General features: G+C 43.9%; 1 protein-coding gene across 1 annotated transcript in view; it reads left to right on the top strand.

Moving 5' to 3' along the window:
- PAPPA (pappalysin 1) overlaps positions 1-22,225 on the top strand; it is a 2,238,202-nt gene that overhangs the window by 2,197,940 nt on the left and 18,037 nt on the right. The window contains exon 21 of the mRNA XM_069609668.1: positions 4,310-4,408. Within this exon, the coding sequence (XP_069465769.1) occupies positions 4,310-4,408 (99 nt within the window). The remainder of the gene's footprint in view (positions 1-4,309; positions 4,409-22,225) is intronic.

The raw sequence follows: 22,225 nt of genomic DNA, 5'->3' as shown, positions 1-22,225 counted from the left end.
GGAAGGTAAGTTAATGTTAATTGATTATGTGCGTGTGTGAGGTTCTGGAGGGCACAGGGTACAGGCATAGTATTTATTTTTACTGGGCATCTATGATAGATGCCTAATAAAGAAATGCCATCCCTACCCCCCGGGCACTGAGAGGTGCTGGGGGGCCCAGTGGGTAGGCATGGTATTTTATTACTGGGCATCTATGATCAATGCCTTGTAAAAACAAATACCATACCTGACTCCCCCAGCGCCTTGCATACACACATAATCACATTAATTGTGTGCTTGTGAGGTGCTGGGCGGCCCATGGGGCAGGCATGGAATGTTTACTGTGTATGCCCAGTAAAGAATGCCATGTCAGTCTGCTGGTATTCACAGCGCCTTGCATGCAGTATCATGCCTGACCCCTCAGCCCCCTACTGCTCACAGACACACATAATTGATGATCTTTGCGTCTGAGACACTAGGCGCTCAGGGGGAAGGCATGCCATTTTTAACATGCATCTATGATAGATGCCCAGTCAAATATGCCATGCCTGCGCCCTACAGTGCCTCCCGCGCACACAATTGGCAATGGGCGTCTGCGAGGCACTGGGGGCCCAAGGGGACATTCATGGCATTATTTACTGATCATCTATGCCCAGTAAAAAATGGCATGCCTGTCCCCTCGTACCCCAGCACCCCGCACACATAATCCCCCCCCCAGCGCCTTGCACACACATAATCACATTCATAATAAATGTGATTATGTGTGAGGCGCTGGCGACCAGGGGACAGGCATGGAATTTTTTACTGGGCCTCTATGATGAAGCAAGCATGATAAGTGTTATTATGTGGTTAGACTGGCATTTTGGTGCAGCTACTCTAGCCCTTTCTTACTGTGGGATGACATTTTGTACTGGGCATCTTTGATAAAGCAAGCTTGATAAGTGTTATTATGTGACTAGGACAGCATTGTAATGCAGCCAGTCTAGCCATTTCTTAATGTTGTATGACATGCTGTATCAGACATCTTTGATAAAGCAAGCATGATAAGTGTTATTATGTAGCTAGACTGGCAATTTGGTGCAGACAGTTTGGACATGTGTTCATACTGTGGCATGCATTTTCATGGTAAAGCTAACTGGAGTATGTCCTTACATGGGGATACTGCCATATATTGGCAGATGAAGCATGGGCATGTTTTCTTTTAGTATCATTACTGACATTATGTGCAAAGCTAGGGTGACCACATTTTTAAAATAAAAAACGGGATGAGCCACCAACAAAGAAGTAGGACTACAGTTTTGGCATCTACAACTCCAATGAAACTGTAATCCTACTTCTATGTCAGCAGCTTTTCCACACAAAGTGTGTGTAAGTACGTGTTCATTGAAAGCTCAAAGCTCTCATTGGATGAGAGAAGTCATGGAGGAACGGGCAGCGTTTCATGCCCTCCCCCTGGCCGAGTCTACCATTTGTTCGAGGGTCAGCTGCAAAAACTGGGACAATAGCCAGCCATCCCCAAATTACTGGATGGGGAATCAAAACAAAAACAAGTCTCGGGATGCCGGGACCAAGGGCAAAATACTGGGACGGTCCCGGCAAAACAGGGGCATCTGGTCATACTAGCAAAGCAAACATGAGTGTATTCTTATATGTGAATACTGGCATATATTTGTGCAGCCAGCATGAAAATGGATGGGCACAGCAAGCATGCCAATGTTGTGTATTGGCACATCTTGTGGGCAAAGGCATCATGAAAATGTGTTGAATTTTTTCATGAGTTATGCTACAAAAACTATTGCACCACCATTGATAGGTTTGGGCTCCCTTGCTACCCTCAGTTGCTTGGGCATATTTGGGGGATATATATATGACTGTCCACTTAATAAATTCACCAGCTGCCACTGACACTTGCTATCTGCCTTGGAGTGGCCCATAGGGCAATTGGGCAATGACCAAAGTTCAGGCCCAACTTGCTACTCTGTGCCACTTTTTTAGCCACAGTGGGCCACTTTTTTGGCCAAACTGGCCAGTTTGTTGAGTTACTTTACTGTGCAACTAGTAGGTTTGACCAGCGTTACTGAACACATACTCTTTGAACTTCACTATTTGGAACACATTTTATAGCGCCCGCATTCCTTAGGTGCTAATTAAACAATCTGTTACAAAAGGAATGAATTACCATTTGTACATATGGGCCACTTTTTCAGTGATGTCCAAGCTAATTTCCTGCCCCAGTCTGACCCTGCCTATTACGGATCCTAGACCAGGACATTTGCTGCTATTTTAAAGTTTGCTGTAAGCAGACATCTAATGAATGCCCATCTTAGGGTAGTTCCTGCCAAGTCACACACGGCACTGACATTGTTCCATTTACTAAAGATCTGATTATTTCCTGCTTGCTCACACAAGGTAAGGGTTAAATGTCCTTGACATGTGCTACATTTGTGGCCCAACTCACAGTTATCTAGCGATTCATTACTTTGAAACAGTCTCGGATAAGAGCATTCTCTACCTGTGAAAAATATGTTAGTTCCTACATATATTCGTTCTTCTAAAGAGAAACTGAACAGGACGATCTCCACTAGATATGCCAAATGACACTACAGGAATGGTGCCAATACGTTTACTGAGCCAACTTTTTGGGTTCGCAAAGACAATATATGTAAAATGGTTGCATGTGATGTTACCGAATTCACAAATAACAGAAATATGTTTAACGAAATTGAAACACCGAAAAAAAATATTCATTTTTGGGGGGACTCCCCCAAGTCCCCAGTTTATCCATGCTTATACCCCAACCCCCTCCGCACGCCTTTTATTACCCTAACTCCATCCCCTGTACACCTTTAAGACCTTTCGATGTTTTTTCGGTATTTTAGCTTCAGTATAAATGTTGTTCGTTATTCTCAATTCGGTAACATCATCTTTCATGGATCATCACAAGTGCTAAAATTGGAAAGCATAACATCATCTTCACAAAAATGCCATCCTCAACTTAGTTTGAAACCCGAGTAAGACACCATCCCTGGCAAGCTTCTACGAATCAGTCACCGTCCCTTTTGTGGTCCACATACGTAGGATCACAAACCATCCCTGCCAGCTCACATTATTGCTGATTTGAGCTCTGCGACACAGGAGAACATGATAAGTGGCTGCAAGAGACTTTTGCTTTTAAGCCCCATGGGATCCAGCCTCGAGGAATTATCGATGAGAGAGACCGCGAGGCAGTACTGCAGGGAAAGGGGATATGGAAAGCAAGAAGATGAGGGGTGAACGGTGACCTCCCCAATGTAATCTGCCGTTGTCATGCACAGAGAGCAATACTAGCAATTACACATTGCTTACGCACCATTAAGCACCAGGGGCTTGTTATTCGTCTTATTACATTTGGAAATGCTTACAGTGCACATACAAATCGTGTTGAAGCTCAATTGATACAGCAGTACACCTCTATTGTTTATCTTTGTATACCAATACTTTGCCTTGGATATAAAATCTGTTGGCACGGCACTGAGATTCTGTTCATGGTTCTCCCGTGTTTCACCTTGAGAAAGATGCCACCAACATAACCGTATGTTCTCTGTCTCACCCTTGGTCTACGTGTGATCCCAACTTCGCTATACAAGAATAGATAGTATAGGGCTGAAGTAGATAAGCAGGGATCTGGCAGAGGGGACTGGCAGCCTCTGATCTCTGTCGTCTGCCACTGATCTCTGCTGATCAGCTCAGCTCTGATTTATGTGTGTATGTGTCTGTGTGTCCTTACTACAGCCTGTCTACCCAAATACTGCCCACCTGTCAAACACAGTTTGCCTTCCTTGAGCAATTATTGTATTACCCAAACAGTGTGACTGTCCTAGATGTTAGCCTGTTTTCAATGACCGGTGCAAGTTTGCCCCTGATCTCTGGCTGTCTGCCACATAGCTGCCAGTCTGACAAAATCCTCTGCCTGTCTGCTCCCAATACCTGCTTTCCTGCCCCCTGCCCGCAACGCCCATATTTTCAAGCCCAGTTCTGTTTTTTGTCTGCCAGTACCAACGCTGATTTTCCCACGCCAGCCAAGAAATACAATATTTTGTCTAGACCTCATCAACATTAAGGCCCCTCTCTTTTGGAACTTCACCCTCTTACCGCTCACATTTGAGCTCCAGCTGCTTGATTTCGGGGCGCCTGTGATGCCTGATAGGATCAATGACGTTTCTAGCTCTGCACAATCCCCCTACCGTGCCCTCTGAAGTGGAATTGTGGCATGCAGCGCATTACAAATACCCAAATAAAACAATGACGTCTGGTTTGCATTTGTTTTAATACCTCCGTATTCTCTTTTTAGCAGTTCATGTCGGACAACTATTGTGATGGAATGAACAACCGAGCATTCTGCAACTATGATGGGGGAGACTGCTGTGCCTCCACAGTTAAGACCAAAAAGGTAGTAGGCATGCTAGAATGAGTGGGTGTGTCTTTTTGCATGTGTTATTTGTTTGTGTTCTGGTTTGCCCTTCCCTTTACCCAACATGAGACAAAGTGGCCTTTAGACAGAGCCGCCTCTCCCATTTTGCACAGAGTTCTGCAAGAGAAGGAAGGGGCAGACAGAGTCTGTGTCTTATCCTGACATTTTCTGTTGGATAGTTTTAGTTCATGTGCATAGACATGAACATAGTTCCTGTGTATTGACATCGTGGTAAGTTAAACTATTGTGGAAGTACTCATTTCACTATGTAATTTTTCGTTTCCAGATATCTTATATTCAATACAACAAATTGGTGTCTGGCTTGTGGGTTTATGGTCTACTTTTAACATTCATTACTTTCTAAATCAGACTATTTCACTATCACAGAATCTTCATTGCTATTCATAACACTGAATATCTTGCTGATGTGTTTGAGTAATGCGCCCTTATTTATTAAAAAATAATTAAATAACGCAGTAAATGTTACCTCTATGGCCTTTTGTTTTCTAATATTGACAGTTTTACATCCAAAAAGTCCGACATTGGCTTTTAAAAATCAATTTCTACCCTGTAACGACAAGAAAGAATAAAAAAACAAAGAAACGGAAGCATGAAAAAGACATAAAACGATGGCACTGTCTTTTTGAAGTAGTAGGCTGGCATGCACCCTCCCATCAGTGAGCACACGTTATAAGTTTGCTCTGTGAACTGTGGATCGTTGAACTCGTTTTTCCTACTTTTCAGCGGTGTTTCTTGATGTTCGAGCCATATTTGAAGCAGTTCTTTGATTCCTTTGCTGTCTCCCTTTAAATTATTGTTGGAGATGACATTGTTTCTGCTGTTTGTAGGGATTTCAAAGTTGTTCTCAGCAGCTCTCTCTATCTCAGTTAATCATGTAATTCAAAGACTCTGTTAAAGCGAGCTGGAATAGAGCCGATTCCTCTGAAAAAGCCTCAAAAAGAAGAATCTGCACATCCTGGTTACACTGGAGCCTGCACTGGTATGCCTGGGGATCTCTCTCAGAGCCTCTACAAGCACTGCCACCACCAACAGCAGATGGGCATAGCATGCATCTGGTTGAGCAGGACCAGCATTTTCTTGATACCGAAGTTTTCACCTCTACCACATTGAATCCTTCAATATTGGTAAGAAGAAAAACGTGTAATTTTCTTCTACCAGGGTACAAATCCAGCTGCAAAAGACCTCTGAATCCTTCAGGGAAGCAAATTAGAACTCCTGTTAAAGATTAGGATCCAAGATAAGGCAAATAAATTACAACGTAGCTCTCATCTTTGGGGAAAAAGGCAAGCATATCACCAAAGCCTGTAACTCCAAAACAATGTACCAGTCTCTGCTATCCACAGATGTGGACTTCTGCTAGCTGTCTGTATCATTTTCTGTGAAGGAAAAGAAGTTGCTTCTGATTTTTTTGTCCCTCACTGGCCTGAGTTTAGAATGTTGGCATTGATTGACAGATGTAAACGTTGCTTTCGTAATAAATCCTGGAAAGACAACACAGCATTCATTGGTTGTATTCCCAGTGCTAATACCATAGATAAGCACACCATCTGACATAAATTGTAAACAGGAGATTGATGGAGAAGAGGGGAATAAAGATAAGGAAATTGTTATCAACATGTGATGCTGACTGTGTGTGACGAGCTTCTGTATCAAAGCATTCAAAAGGCCAAAATTAGGGACATTTTGATCCTCTGCTTGAGACCAACAGCACCCCATTCTGACACCCCTGTGTTCCATCAAAAGACTGTGGACATCACTCCCAATCGTTGCGAGCATCAGCCAACGTCAATGATTTTGACATCAAGAACTTTGATCTCAGAGTGGTCGAGAAGGTAATTATCAGAAATGTCACTATCAATATCAATGTCCCCAGTGGTTGGCTCAAATACGTACATCAAAGAGATGCCAGTGACCTAGAAATCTCAGGAAGGACCTCAAGAACCCCAAACAATACACTTCCTCCAGTAAGACCTCTACACTGCATTAGTTACATATCGCTCCTTACCATTTCCAGGGAGAAGGTGCCTCCACAAATATTGCACACTCCTCCAAGACCCAGGACTTCACCTAGGAGCAGATCTCCTATTTGTAGGTGGAGGGCACATCTCGCAACCTAACCCCATAGGTTTTCCAGAAGAAAGACTGTGATGAGAAAGAGGTAGAGGGGCTGTGATGATGAAGAAGGACTGGAGTAAGAGTAGGGACTGAGATGAGAAAGGGGACTGGGAATAGGACGAGAAAGAGGTACTGGGATGTGTAGGAGGGACTCTAATGAGGAAGAGAAACTGTAACAAAGTAGAGTGACTGTAACAAGTACCTGACTGTAACAAGTAAGAGGGATCTCAACGAGGAAGAAGGACTTTGAGAAAGAAGGGAAAGAGATACTGGCAAGTGGAAGAAGAACTGTGATGAGTGACTGGAATGAGGAAGAGGGACAGGGATGAGGAAGAGCAAGAGGAATAGACTGACAAGGAAGTGGAAGAGGGACTGTAATGAGGAAGAGGCACTGAGATCAATAGGTACTGGGATCAGGAAGAGAAAATGGACTGTTATGAGGGAGAGGGAGAGGGACTGTGATGAAGAAGAGGGAGCAGGATGAGGAAGGGGTACTTCGAAAAGGAAGGGTACTGGGACAAGGAAGAACATGTGGGACTGTGGCTAGGAAGAGGGACTGGGATGCAGAACGGCTGGGATGCGGAAAAGGACTGGCATGAGGAAGAGGGACTGAGGGGAGGAAGAGGGACTGTGAAGAGGAAGATTAACTTAGACTAGGGAGTGGGACAGCGACATGGAAGAAGGTCTGGGAACAGGAAGTGTGACTGCGACAAGAAAGATTATAAATATGCTATTATTTAATATATTATAACATATAAAATAAAATATGATCCTATATTTCTATTATATTTTTGGTTTATACTTTCTTGATGGGTAACCTCCTAGATCTATGACTTAAGGCTTTTGTCAGAAGTGACTGCTTGCAGTGCGACTTGATGACGTTACAAGGTTCTTTTCTCTAGCAACTTCTAGTCAACAAACTGGCTGCTGCAGAGATAGAGATGGAGAGCCAGTGTGTGCGGAGCAGTGTCGGGGAAAGGAAGGCAGATGTTCGGCCATGTGGCAGAGACCTGAGACGTGAACCCTCAAGTCCTAGGAGCCCAGAACTCTGGAGACAAGTGCAGGACACCCCACCCCTGCATTGGTGTCAGCTGTGAGTGCACTCAGCACCCAGCAGTGGGACACGGTAGAGGTTTCCTGGAAACGGGGGACTGGATAGAGGGGCACTTCCACGGCCCACCGTATTGTAGAGCTGTTTCTCCTTGAGCCCCAGAACGTGCCACACCTGTTTGAGCCTGCATCCCGAGAGCTCCCAGTGTCTCCTGAGGTGTTAAGAGCAGAGCCTGGGCCAGGGCCAAGAAATAGGACACCACTGGCGGGCATTGCATGCTGTTGTGTGTGATTTGCGAGCTGCTGGGGGTTGGGGGGGTTATCACTGAAATTGATGCATACACCTCTGAGTACAGTTCAAGCAGTTGGCGCCGTGATTACTGCACCCCACCGTTAAAGGATCAACTGACACAGTGGAAAGAGAGGCTTTGGGTTTGGTACAGCAGAGAGCAAAAGTAAGTGACGAGATACTTAACCATTGCCACAGCCGAAGTGCTTCCCATTTGATTGCACGGATGAGGTGAGGTGTACATAGATCTTTGCACGGACCTGTGAACTACCGCACTGCTGTGAGGGCTTGCTGCCAGCTACTTCCTACGCACCCTAGGTTCACCCAACGTATTTCAGAAATTAAATATTGGTGTGTGTGGCTACCCTTTAAAAAAGTACTGAAATTAAGCTAAGGATGGGTATAAGACAGAGGCCTAAAAAGATTACCCAAAGCACAGGATAAAAGCCACAAGAGAGTGACCTGAAGGCAGTAGGCAAAAGTCGGAATCTACGATCAACTGGGTATTACAAAGTCATAGGACTGCCTTGACAGCAAAAGGAGTGAACCTCGGAGACCTGGCGGGGCGTCAGCAGTGTGTCGGCTAGATGCACCTCTGGCAGAGCCTCCCCACTGCCTTTAGAGTGCCCAATCGAAAATTAATTGCCAGGAAATATCCTGCTTGAAGATGTAGCAAATAGTTTAGGCGTTATGGACCTAGTAGGTGGGGTGGTGCATAGACAAAGCCCCTCGACAGTTTGTCTCTATCTCACCCCAGTGAATGGGGTGACAAGCCCTCAGACTCTGGTCCACTCTGACAGGTCCATTCTGGAAGCCTTGGAACGCTCTATAGACCGGCTCTATGAAGCAAACTGCCTCCAGCAGGTTAGCATTGATTAGCTTCCAATAGCGCTTGAGAAAGAGGAATCTGTGAAATATGTGCGGGGGGCCAGCAACACAAGGGTCTGGCAATGAGCTGGAGGTCAGCGCTGGGGGGCCTTGTGAAATGTATATGGATGAAAGCGTCATTGGCCCTAGTGCTGACCCTATTGTTGACCACCCTGGTAGCTACGCAACGATTCCAGCTTTTCCGAATATTATTTTGGACCGATTCAATGCTATTGATCATGCAAGTGATGATCAAGTTGTCCATGATATTCCGCCCTGTTTAAGCTCGGATTTTGATGATACACTCCTCGTGCAGGCTACTGACAAACTTCTGGTACTTAAGGACTTTGTCCAGGAGGAGTGCAGAACCATCCCCTCTAAACAACCAAAAGGCATCTGGCTAGCAACCACAGTGGGAGTTCAGAGAACTATCATGTTCTAGCTAAGTATTTATATCAATTGAATACCTCTCTGCTGGAGATCAAGTATCTTATGAAGTCTCTGATGGACACTAGGGCCAGAGACGCCAAAACAATTGATAAATCTTTGGACATCATAAATTCTCTCACCGCGACATTAGGCAAAGCTAACCTTAGAAACCAATTTCATGTCATTACTTTATTTCGATCTAATGCATAGATCATAAAAGTCATACACAAAAATGTACAACATTACAAATCACACAATAAACCGCAAAAAATAATTGAATCGTTAATGAAACTCTATAAAATGTGGCGACTATTATACCATAAGCTGTGAGCCGCAGGTTTAAAAGTGTCAAAATGTTAAATCAGACTGAGCATCAAGTACTGACTATGAGGTGACATACTTACATCTCTTTCTCCAAGATTGGAGCACGTTATTCCCCAGATAATTAGTTGCCAACTCACAGTTCCCCGCCATACAAAGCTCAAGCGCCTCATCAATCCTTGTAATACTATGAGAATACTCTGGGCATTTCGACAAAAAGGACTGGTGGCTGAGATGTTCAAGTTCCAATGATGCTTAACCTTCTAGGGTAAGAATACCAATATGCAATGTCATCTAAAGAGCTTTCATTGTTTTCAGTTTCATTCTGTCCAAATAATCTTCAAAACCTGAATATTCTTTCCTGGACAAATAAAGAGCCAGACTAGCTGACCTCGCAAGTTTCGCTCGAGTTTCTCTCATCCGTTTGCTTTCATAAGACTTTTTTACTAATATTTTAAAATTCCTCCCGAATTGTGTCCGGACAAGACCAATAGCTCTCCAGACCCAAGGCAATCCACCCTTTTTTAATGGCTGAAAGCAAGGGTAAATTTACTCCACCTGACTGAGACAAAACATCTCTAACGGCACATCTGTACTGTCCAGAGTGTAGCCCAATAATACACTGGCATCGTGTGACATAAGAAGCCAATGCTTTGCAGGCCCAACTCACAGAAAATGGCTGCTTTATGCTTTTTTGCAGGAAAGCCCAGGACTGCTTAAAAAAAAGTCTGTTCTAGGACCTTGAGCGTGTCTGAGTTACAGACGCTCCACAACTCAGCACTGTAAAGAGCGGCCTGTCTGGCTCTTGTAAATTTGTAAAAATAACACTTATCTGTCCTGTCCCATGAGCCTGAATAAATCTAGACATGGCTCCACAGTGCCTAATCAGCTTCCAACCTGCCCTACTAACCTGATCCTTCCATACAAAATGTGCAGCCAATCGAACCCCCAAATAATCATAACTCATAACCTACTCAATCGCCCTGCTTCCCAGGCTAATTGTCAACTGTGGTGTTTTCTTATCCCTTTTCCTACTAAACATCATTAGCTTGTTTTTTTTTAATGTTTATTGAAAGTCCGCTGCCTTCACAGAAACTTTTTCAATTGCTTCCGTAGGCCTTTGGGCATCAGTGAGAGGAGGATTGCATCAGCAGCAAATAAAAGGATTGGCATGTGCTCACTTGCCAGCAATGGGGCATCGGTCATCTCAGCCACAAGTAGATCAATAACCCTATTTATAAAAAAAGGCAAAACAGACTTGGTGCAAGGACACTGCCCTGCCTGACTCTGACATCTATTTTTACTCCAGCAGTGTTTTGCCCCTTTGACCCATACCTGATTATCACCCCATTATTAGAGTAGAGACATTGAATTGCTCTTAGAATACCAATCGGCACCCCCAGTTTAATCAGTACAGTCCACAGATCACTTCTTGGCACACTGTCAAACGCGGTTTTTAAATCAACAAAAACCACGTAAATGTTCATGGCACACAATGCAACATATTTATCCCTAATTATGCGAAGCCTTAACACCTGATCCACCCTACTAACATTACACTGGACTCTGGCCTGAAGGTGATGCAGAACACCCATCTGCTGACTTCATGCGTCCAAATGACCCAACACTGCCTTTGCAAAAACATTGCCCCCAGCATCCAGGAGGGAGACAGGCCGGTAATTTGCCGGACAACCCCTGTCTTCCTTGTTGTATATGGGGACAAGCATTGCTGGTGTCCAGGAGTAAGGGACTATATTCACTTTCAACAAGGTGTTGAAATGTTTTACCAAATAAAGGAGCCATATAACCACCTCCTGCCGATACCAGTCAATGTGGACCAGGCCGGGCCTAGGGGCTTTCCCCCGCTTGTTTTGAGAGTCGTGGCTGGTCCTGGGTTTTGCTGAGTTTAACTAATGGATTACTTTGCTGATGGGATTTAAACAGAGGCAACGCATGGCTTTTGTCTTGGAGAAATACCCTCTACCCCACACAATAAGGACTCCCAGGACCACACAGGGCTCCACGAGAGGTGCACGGCCAAGAGAGTGTTTACTACATATTACAGCCAATGGCCGAGTGTGCTTGGTTTACCGCGAGTGATTGCAACACTTTTCAGAGTGCATAGCACGATACGGTGAGGCTGGGTGGTCCTAGGCAAAATCCTCTCAGATTCGCGCAGCTAATCACGTCCATGTTGTTACAGTCATTAGCGCACAGATGGAATCCATTGGCCGTCGCTGCTCTACCAAGGGGCTTTTGGGGCCTTTGCAGTGGACTGGGTTTTGACAGCTTGGGAGAATGCCATGGGTCAGTCCGTGGATGGGTGTGGGATATAAAGGGTTAACACGAGCTCAGTATTTTTTCAAGTCATAGGGGACTGTGAGACTCCGACCTGCTTTCTGCTATGGATTTCCTCTTTAGGTTTACTATATCACAGCCAACATTTCTAGACCTGCTGAAGAGACCCATGTACCCTCCCATTTAAGATACACCATTGCCCCTTCGACATAACATAAGCAGATTAATATCATCTATGAACGATTCTGCGACACCGCGGACCACGCATAATTAACGGCAGTAAGAAAAGTGAAATTACAGCAGCAGCATAAAAGTAAAGTTCATAATTTCCCGTCTCATTTAGCGTGTGGTCTTGGGTGCCGACTTTTGATTTTTGGTACGGGAAACATTTTTTATTTTACTATATCTTTATCCCTAATGCCGTGAAAGTATCAAGATTTGCACGATCAAGTTATAATAAACACCTTAAAGTTGGTTAAAACATGGAATTCTGTTGTATGTTGTCTAAAGGAGCATAGCATAGTAAAATGTAAATCCTCTTACATGAGACTACCTCTGCACCATTTAGCAGTCGGACAAGGGACAAATGCCCACAGGGCCTCCTTGCTCTGCCTCTCACACATCAAAGACGAACAGCCAGTGCTGCAAATGCCCATTCTGTGAGGACTTCTATTCTTAACATGTCTCACCATCAGGCCATATGCAACAGGAAGTGATTAGTTATGGGAATAGACAACTGCCAGGGACCATTGCTGTTGCACTTTATTTCTTATTAGTACCCGGTGGGGCGGGTCTTCCTATCCAATGAGAAGGCTCGAAGCGCAGGCTATACCACACGGTAAAGCCCCTGCTGTGAGCCTCCCTTTGAGCAGGGGTCGCCACCTTCCCTCACCTAGTTTTCGAGGGAAGTGTGCTTCCTGGCGTCCTATCCCCCACCCCCTTTTCCATAAAATAAGTCACCCCTCCACTCTTACGCTCTGATTTCTTGTCCGCTGGCTTCACTGGGAACAGTAGTGTTCCTGGTGCAGCTCCGGTGTCTGAAATGCTGGGCTGGAAAGAGAGAAGGGACCCGGTCAAGTGGCACAGCGAGTGGAGCGCTCGCTTTGACATCTGTGCAGAGCTTGCTAACGCAGGTTCGAATCCCGGCGTGGCCAAACTCAGCCTTTCATCCTTCCGAGGTCGATAAATGAGCACCACACACTCAGATACCTGAGGGTTTGTAGCGCTATATAAATGCCAAATTATTATTTTTTTTATTTATATAGTCCCAGATCCATGGCAGCCATCTTTTTTTTGTTTGTATAAGTTGCGTTTCGGAATTTACAAACTATTAGTATGCCGGTACGGGCCTGTAACTATGGCTCTGGGGCATTACTAGATGCTGCAATGCACCCCTCGCCCCCCCACACCAGCTCACGGTTTGTTGCTTAAGAATTATAGAAGGTTTTGAGTGGGATTGTTGGGGGTTTAGAAATTATGTGACTACAGAACAAGATGCAAGCTGTGTGTAACACGTACCTTGTCATGCGCATTGCATTGCATTTCAGTTTTGTGTCTGGAAGATTTCTTTTAGTTTCTTAAACACGTGCATGCTGGAACTTGTAACTTGTACCCTTCCATTGACAGTGGAGAAAGAAAAGCTGCAATCATGGGGGTCAGTTTTCAGTCTTGCAGAGTGGGAAAACTGGCAGTAAAAGGGTTTACTGTCACTATTTCTGCTTGAAAGATTTTGTACAATTTGACATTTGGAGACAAGAGCAGATTGAACAGGTTAGTCTGCTCTCCCAGGTCCCTCTGCTAAATATGCTTCATTTTCTGCTAGCATGTATTTTTATGCTGGTAGAAAACCAATAGGTACCCATGCAATCCACCTAAGTTTTACATCCTGGTAAAAGCAGGCAGATTCCAAAGGAATGCATTGAAGATGGCGCCCACAATCGTTAATTGTGAGAGGCATTTACACTTTTCCAGAGACACAGTGGAAAAGTGAAGAGGGAAGGCTGTTTCACCTGTATTTTTTATATTTGAACTATGTGGTGGAAAAAAACTAAAATTGCAATGAAGAGACTGTTTATCAGAAGTGTAAACAGATGTGGCCTCCTCCGTGCAATTCAAGATGCATAGCAAAATTAAGCCCATGCACTTATTAATCAACATGTTTCAATAATGATGTATACATTGTGAAGTTGGTTTATCATGTGACTTGTGTGCTTTTAAATCACCTGTACGAAATGGAGTATTACTTTAGGATTTCAAACCCAAACATTAACACATAATTGTACCAGTGCTTTATCAAGTAGCTATTTCAGACCAGTCTCAAATTCGGGCTTCACCACTCAGATAATGTGATCCTGGGCAAATCTTTCAACCTCAGTGTGCCTTTTCTCCCTCAGAAGTGATTCAGTTTGCAGTGTCACTATTGTAAAAAGCCTCACACATGGTTTAATAGACTAGTGTTGCTCCATGTGTAAAAATAGCTGCCTTTCTTATTTACCATACAAAATTACAAGTGTTTGCAAATGTGTTTTTTAACCCAATGATTTTGGTTATATTTCTTTTAAAACATCTATTTATTAGCATGTCAACAAATACAAATCACATCAATATAATACAAGGTTTTTTTTTAGATTTTAGCAGAAGCATAAACACATCGTTCAACTACATTCCAATAAGTATACAATGCAAAGCAAACATTACAATCCAACACATCCCCCATAGCCACACTAAATCACTTTCAGTGTATGTAAACAACAAGAGTCTCAAAAAAATATAACCACCCCTCCTATCAGAAGACATACATAGACACAAGACTCCATGTAGACCAACACCAAACCAATACACTAAGAAAGAGAGCAAAAAAGAAAGATAAGACAAATTAGAAGGAAGAGAGAGAGAGAAGAAAAGAGGAAAAGATAAAAAAAAAAAAAGAGATTTTGGTTATATTTCTAATTGCTGTTTCACCCTTTCTCTGTTTTGTATACTAGCATTGCCTCACATACTCAACTCAATTACAAATGTGCTGCAAAAATGCAGAAAAATAGATTGTTTTGGACTTCAAAATGGCATTCTTTAAGTTGCAAAACTGTCCCATTCCATGCTGCAATAATCTGCGGTAAGAGGGTCTGTCTTTCATCACATTTCATTAAAGAACTGGAGGCGAAGTGGAGGCAAGTGGAGTTGCCTGGAGGTTATTCTAAGTGAGCTTGCTATTTTCTTCTGTATTTGGATCCTGGCGACGGAGTTTGCAGTAAAGTGAAGCCACGACGTACACTGAGCGGCGTGTCACTTTAAGGAAAATTGAAGGCGGTGCGGCTGCAGTGTCCCCCCTCCCCTCAACAAACTCTACTCCTCAAGTGATAAAAAACCACTTCCTCCGCGAAGTGGCAGCAAGTGAAGTTGCCTGGCGGTCACTCTAAGTGAGCTTGCTATTTTCTTCTGTAATTGCATCCTGGCGACAGAGTTTGCAGTAAAGTGAAGCTGCGACGTACACTGAGCAGCATATCACTTTAAGGAAAATTGAAGGCGTTGCAGCTGCGGCTTCTCCCCTCCCCACAATGAAAACTACTTCTCCTTGATAAAAACCGCTTCTTCCGCGAAGCGCAGCAAAGTGGAGGCAAGTGGAGTTGCCTGGAGTTAGCTGCAGTGCGGCTGGTCGACGGTGTATTGTGGAAATGCCAGTGGACTCGAGACCTCCTACTGCGAGAACCCGGCAGAAGGTAAGGAGAGGGGGACCCATGATGTCTATGGAAAATTGTGCCCAGGAGTCCCCGAGAGAGGGGGGTCAAGAGCGGATAACTGATACATTGGTTTTGGACCTAATAAATACTGTCCATCAATGGGAGAGATTAGAAAAAAGGAGAAGGAGAGGAGGGGTGAAAGATCCGGATGTGGATCAAGTGGAGTGGAATAATGCTCCTATGAGGGAGCTGCAAAACTCCATAATGTCCAAACATGTTCAAGGACACTTATCACCCCCGGGAATGAGAGTGAACTTAATCTGGGAGGGGTGATTGAAAACAGTCCCAGCCAACTGCATTCTGCAGGGAAGCCCTGCTGGTCGGGTGATGAATCACGTCCTGGGATGGCTTTCCTCCCCGATAAGGTGGTTAATGAGCTGAAGCCCCGATCCCCAGGAATGCTTCCCCTTTGGGGCCTATTGTCACGGTTAATGTGGGGAGTGGCAGTGTGAATGCTGGCCTGGCGGCCCATCTAGATAAGGATATGGCGGACTTATCCAAAATAGCAAAGCAGAAGCACCAGAGTATCTCATGAGTGACTGATTGCCTGCAAATCTTGGATCTCTCGTTGCTGCAGGCGGATCTAACTGTAGAGAGGTTGGAGAAAGAAAGTTTGGATGCTACGGCTGCCCCCCAGGCAATGAAAACTCCTGGGGAAATTAGCCAGCTTACTGGAAGATCCGACCGGAGAGTGGAAGGATTCAAATAATTCTAAGAGCTCTCTCGCCCGGTTTGAAAGGATAGCAATAATAGAATCAACTCTGCCGAGTTCTAGGGGTGTTAGCCTTGACCCCGAATGGGGGCCAGAGGGGGATGCTGTCTTCAATGATTCTGGTTCCAGTTCCTCATCCTCTTTGAGGTCATCCTCCCAGGCCGGGGGGGGGGGGGGCGAGGGGGAGATCCAAAGATAGAACGGTGGTCCAGGGAGCTGAGATAAGTGCTCACTTTCAACAATTGGGGATGGCATCACTGTCAACCTCACTCCTACCATTTACAACGCTATATGAAGCAATCCACAGTAGCATTCAAGACCATCATGCCCTCCTGGCGGATATGAGTAGAAAGGTGATTGGACTAGAAACACTAGCCACTAGGCTTGAGAATAGACTGGATAGAGAAGCAGAAGTTTCTGCCTCTTGGCAGAACGGTTTGTGTGACCTGGCCCATAGAGAGATGTTGGATAAAAGCTTGATGATGGAAGCCCTGCTCCTTGAGTGTAAATGGATGAGAGAACATTTCAAAGATGCTCAAAGATCAGGGAATGCTCCTCAAAAAATCTCCTTCAAGCCAGTGGATCAGTCTGGATTGGGGGTGGTTAAGAAAAGGGAGGAAGGGGTGGTGACAATACAGGATACCCCTACTCCCGAGTGGCTCTCCTTGAAAAACAATGTATTTTCCATCTTCAAACCCTCAACAGTGGGGTAGGTCAGTAAAAGCAAAGAAGGGAAAGGGAAAGGAAAGGTGGCATGGGGGAAAAAGTCTAAAAAGGAAAATTAATGGGTCAAGAGCTTTCCTAAGGCATCTCCGGTCCCCTCCCTCAGTAGAGGTCCTCCCTGCTCCAAAAAAATCAAGGAAAGAACTGATGTTACTAGATCCGAGGATGAGTACGGAACCGGGAGACGGTTCTGATGAAGAAGATGGAGGGGAGGGGATCCTATCCCCATTACGGATCTCAGTGATCTAATTGAGGAAATTGAGAGGGTGAAGGAAGACGACCAATGGAAAGAAGTGAGTCTCTCAGATTGGGAAAGCATTGAGAGTCAACTTGCTTTAGTTACCAAATCTCCTGTGGGTCGAGATAACAGACAGGGGAAGGTAAAAACCCCGGAAATAATTGATGGCCTGGAAATGTTTACCCAAAATGGCAGTGGGAAAGCTATCTCCACGACTTTAAAGGAGAATGGAACCCAGAACCTTCCGATACTCCACACGCAACGTGGCCACAATGGATGTGGGAAATCGTCTCAGGCACTCTTAAAGCCAATGGAAAAAGCCGGTCTGGTTTTAGGGGGAAGCATGAGGGGTGCATCATCATTGAACCCACCAAGAATATTTAAAACGCTTGAAGACAAGAGGAAGGGGATTCCTTTAGCGAGTACCAATAATTCCGCTAATCACATCAAGGAGAATGAGGTCTGAGGAAAGGATGAATGCAGAGGGTCAATGAGAGAAAAGACAACAAAAATAAAAATAACAGGAAAGAGAGCCCCAAGAAAATGGAGAAGAAAAGTGTAAGAATTTATGTAGAAAGGGTGGTTGGATCTCCCTTGCCTGTGCTAAATAGACGAAATGTAATAAGGTTGTTTAACTGCATCATACCCACCCATAAAATGGCCTCAAGGGATTTCACAATTGTGGATTTGTGGGAGAGAAGCGGACCGATTGGGTTCTTTTGCACTTGCACTCAAAACATAAGAAGGACCTAATCCTATCAAGTAAAGAGAAATTCCTGAGTTTGGGCCATGAGGTGAGTGATTATGAAGACAAAATCCTGGCAAGATGGAGAGAGGTGACTATACCTAGAGAAATACAGAAACACCAAGCCAATAGCTCGACTCAATACTCAAGCAGAGGGGAAAATAAGCTAATGCAAAAGAAAGATGAACTGGTTATCTCCTATGGCAAGAAAGACTTATTCGTCCTCAATTTTACATTATCAAATCAGGAAAAATGTAGTGAAAGAAAGCCAGCAAAATTCACTGAAAAGCCATGTGAAGAGAGTGGGTGGTCATGGCTGGCAGGTGCCCTAAACGAGCCTAGGTCCGATTAGACTGATAAAGCTAGGAGCCAGCACATCTTGAGGATTGGATTCTGGAATACCACAGGGTTTCAGCCCTTATTTAATGAAAAGGTGTTGGATTTAGAATAGTTTGAAATTCTGGTTTTCCAGGAAACATGGTTAACGAAGCAACCAGACTGTGATGGTTACCTGGCATTTCTGAATCCAGCATTGAAAGGAATAATGGGTCGCCCTTCGGCGGGTCTACTGACCCTGATCAAAATTGAATCAGGATGGAATGTTATAGATGTAAAATGTCCCAATCCGTATGTGCAAGGGCTCCACTTACAACAGAAGGTGGATGCCTGTGAGCGATCCCTTCTGCTAATTAATATATATTGGCGTGTTAATATGGCCAAGGAAACAAAGATGGTAGCTTCAGTGATGGAAGTTATAGATGAAGCAATGTGTGAATGGGGTGAGATTAAGGTAGTCATCTGTGGTGACCTGAATATCAAGTTGTTAGACAATGTGAGTATCCCCCTCAAAGAGAGTCAGTGGAAGAAATGAGAGCGGGAATGGATGTGCAATATGTCTGTGAGAGGGATGCACCTCCTAAATGGCCAAACAGTGGGGGACATACCGGGTGGGAACACATGGAGATGTGGTAAATCGGAGTCATGTATAGTCTACTGCTTCGTGTCTAATAATTTTAGGGAGAGGGTGGAGTGGTTCTCGGTTAAGCCCCAAAGATTGAGTGATCATGATCTATTGGCCATCCATATTGCGGGATGGGGGGCCTGCCGACCCCTAGCAAAAATTGAAGAAGTTGAACTAGGATGGGGTGGCAATCCATTGAGATTAAAACATCAAGAAGTCACTAAAGTAACAAGTCTATACATGCCCCAAATCCAGGAGAATACGAATAAAATCGAATATCTAGGAATTCTAATGGAATTCAATATGAAGGACAAAGTTAAGGGGGTGAAGGTTAGGTCCCAAAACCATATATTCAATACTGAATTGTTGAATAAGAGAAGATTGATGAGAAAGGAGCTAAGAGTGATTGGGAGAGATGTTTTTCCTGCCAAGTCAGAACAAATTAGGAAGATCCGGCAGAAATTTAGAAACTGGTGCAAGAGCTCTAGGGCAATGAGAACACAAAAAGATGCCAAGTGCGTTCTGAAAGCGGTTTGTGCAAAAAAATCTAAAGACATCTGGCAACTAATTAACAACGGGGGCATGTTTAGAGAAGCGAATACCTTGAGTATGTTGTCTGAATGTGATTGGGTACAACATTACTCTTCCTTATTTGCAGATACAGAATGGAAGGATGAGATAGTGATTAAATACTCACCCTCGAGGTCGAACTATGAGTTTGATGAACATGATGCAGACATGATGATAGGCAATATGAGCTCCTCTCGGGCGGCAGGGCCTGATGGCCTGTGAAACCAAGAATTGAAAAAGAATAAAGAACAGTGGGGCAAATTGCTTGTCGTTATGTTTTCGCAAATCGTGGCAAATAAAGAGATACCAGCTTCTTGGAGGGAGGCCAATATTGTCCCTATCTTCAAAAAGGGTAGTCATGCAGAGCATAGGAATTATCGTCCCATTGCTCTGCTCGATTCTATTGGGAAGCATTTTGCGACCATCTTACTGAGAGATCTAAAAGCCTGGGCATTGATAAGTAGCATCCTGGATCCGCGACAAACGGGGTTCGTGAAGGGGGTAGGTACGCCCCTCAATCTCTTTATTATAAGTCTGCTTAAAGAGAGGGCGTTGGACTCAGGTAAAACACTCATGGACCTCGAACAGGCTTTCAATGGTGTCATCAGGGGGAGGCTATGGGCAAAACTGAGGAAATGGGAATGCACATTAGACCTGATGGAAGCCCTGTATACCAACACTTCGGTTCGGATTCGAATGTCCACCAAGGGGTTACTCTTGGAAAAAATCAACACCTTCCGTGGATTAAAACAGGGGTGTGCCCTGGCGCCACTTTTGCTCTGTCTATACATAGCGGATATGGCGAAGTCACAAGATACAGTAAGGGTCTTTCCTCCAAAGATCAATGGTAGGGTGGTACCGTGGATTTTCTTTGCGGATGATCTCGTCTTCTTAGAACAGACGCAGATCGGTCTGCAAAGGAGATTGAGTGCCTTTGAGTTCTTTTTCAGCCTGAACGGCTTGAGGATAAATGTTGGGAAATCTAAAATTGTGGCTATGAAATCAGCCGGAAAAATGAAGTGTGAGAGGTTTACTTGGAGAGTAGTGGGTATGCCCTTAGAAATTGTTGACACCAATATATATCTGGGAGTGACAATAAATAAGAGTAGAAGCGAAGTAGATCACTATTTATACTTAAGATTGAGGCTATTAATACTAATAACTCAAGGAAGGAGCTTCCAGAGAAAATATTGGAAATTCACACTTATCGCAATCTCATTTAATAAGCAAAAAGTGGCCCAAATTCTCACTTATGGAGTCGAAGCCATCCTTCATCTGTCCTTAGTAGTGTGGGATAAGTTAGTAGGTTTGTTTTGGTGCAAGGTCTTCAAACTGCCAAATGGATTGCCAACTTGTGTGATAAGGCAAGAGCTGAAATTGCAATCACTAGAATCCATGGTGGTTTGGAAAACGATAGCTTTATATCGGACATGTACCGAGGAGTCTCTTACTCGATCATTTGAAATCATGGAAAGTGGCCTGGGGGAGTTTGATAAACATCTGGGTTGTTGGAAATCGAAAGTGGAGAAAATCTTGAAAGGGAGAGATATTGAGGTCGGGGAATCAATGTGAAATTCGGCAAAGGTTAAGAAGAAGCTCCAGGCTTGGGATTGGATAGATACCAAAGAGCGCTGTGAGAAAGATAAATTGGGGTGCATGAAAATAGACGATAGGAAAGGTCTGAATGAGCTCCCAGGTTATCTGCAAAAGTTTTCCTATCCAAAAATGTGAGATATGCTGCTACGTTGTCGCTTAAACATTTTGGACACAAGGGAAGTGCAGTGGAGGAGGAATCTCCAAGGGGTATTAAACCCAGTGGGCAGATTCTGTAAAGTGGCCAATCCGGTGGAATCTCCCAGGCATCTGATAATGGTGTGTGAATCACTAAATCAAGTGAGAAATATTTTTCTGAAAGGATGTAAGGATATGGGTATGACCCTTTGTCCCCTTGATTGGTGGAAATGGGTGTTGATTGGTGAGCAGACTCGCTTGGTAATCGCAGTTATGAAAATGATGGAATTTGTACTAACAGGAAATCGAGAGGGAGGAAATAACTATTTCATTAACTTGAATACTGAGATTGGGGACTGAGAAATTGTAAGTGCGAACTGTTTAAGAATTCCTAAAGGTGGAATGGTATAGCTAGCTGGTCAATTATGTTTTTTTTTAATGATTGTGAAGAGGATGATGTTGTAAATGTTAAAGGTTTAATGGTGGCTTGTTAACAATATGTTTGTTCTTGATTACGAAACCAATAAAACATTTTAATAAAAATCTGACAGTTTGACACTCGAAATTGCAGCAACCTCAATAGGCCAACATTCCATCAACATTCTAAGTATGTTCTTAATGGCTACTAAAAGACAACCTCCGTATGGACAACCTATTAGGCCTTGTTTTGCTGATTGTAAAATAAATTGAATAGCCATCTAAAAAAGGGGACCCTAATGTAACATAATTATGAAAGGCAAACATTTATTTAAGTCTACGTATAATGTAGTAAATATAGGTTTGGCCTCTTGTATTCCAACACAGGAGAGCCAATAAGGTCTCTCTGAAAACAATGCGTATAGGGCAAGATAGGATTCAAGGTAGAAGGTAAGCATAACCAATCGATAATGACTGAGAATGGTGAGTTGTTCTTACCCTGATAAGAAACCACCCTCCAGCCAGAAACATCATTAACACATGAATTCTAAAATTATCATTGCAAGAGGGTT

This window comes from Ambystoma mexicanum, chromosome 8 (assembly GCF_040938575.1).
Source record: "Ambystoma mexicanum isolate Mex_15411 chromosome 8, UKY_AmexF1_1, whole genome shotgun sequence".
Taxonomy (NCBI): domain Eukaryota; kingdom Metazoa; phylum Chordata; class Amphibia; order Caudata; family Ambystomatidae; genus Ambystoma; species Ambystoma mexicanum.
Note: the sequence above shows the minus strand (reverse complement) of the source record. Positions and strands in the feature narration are given on the sequence as shown.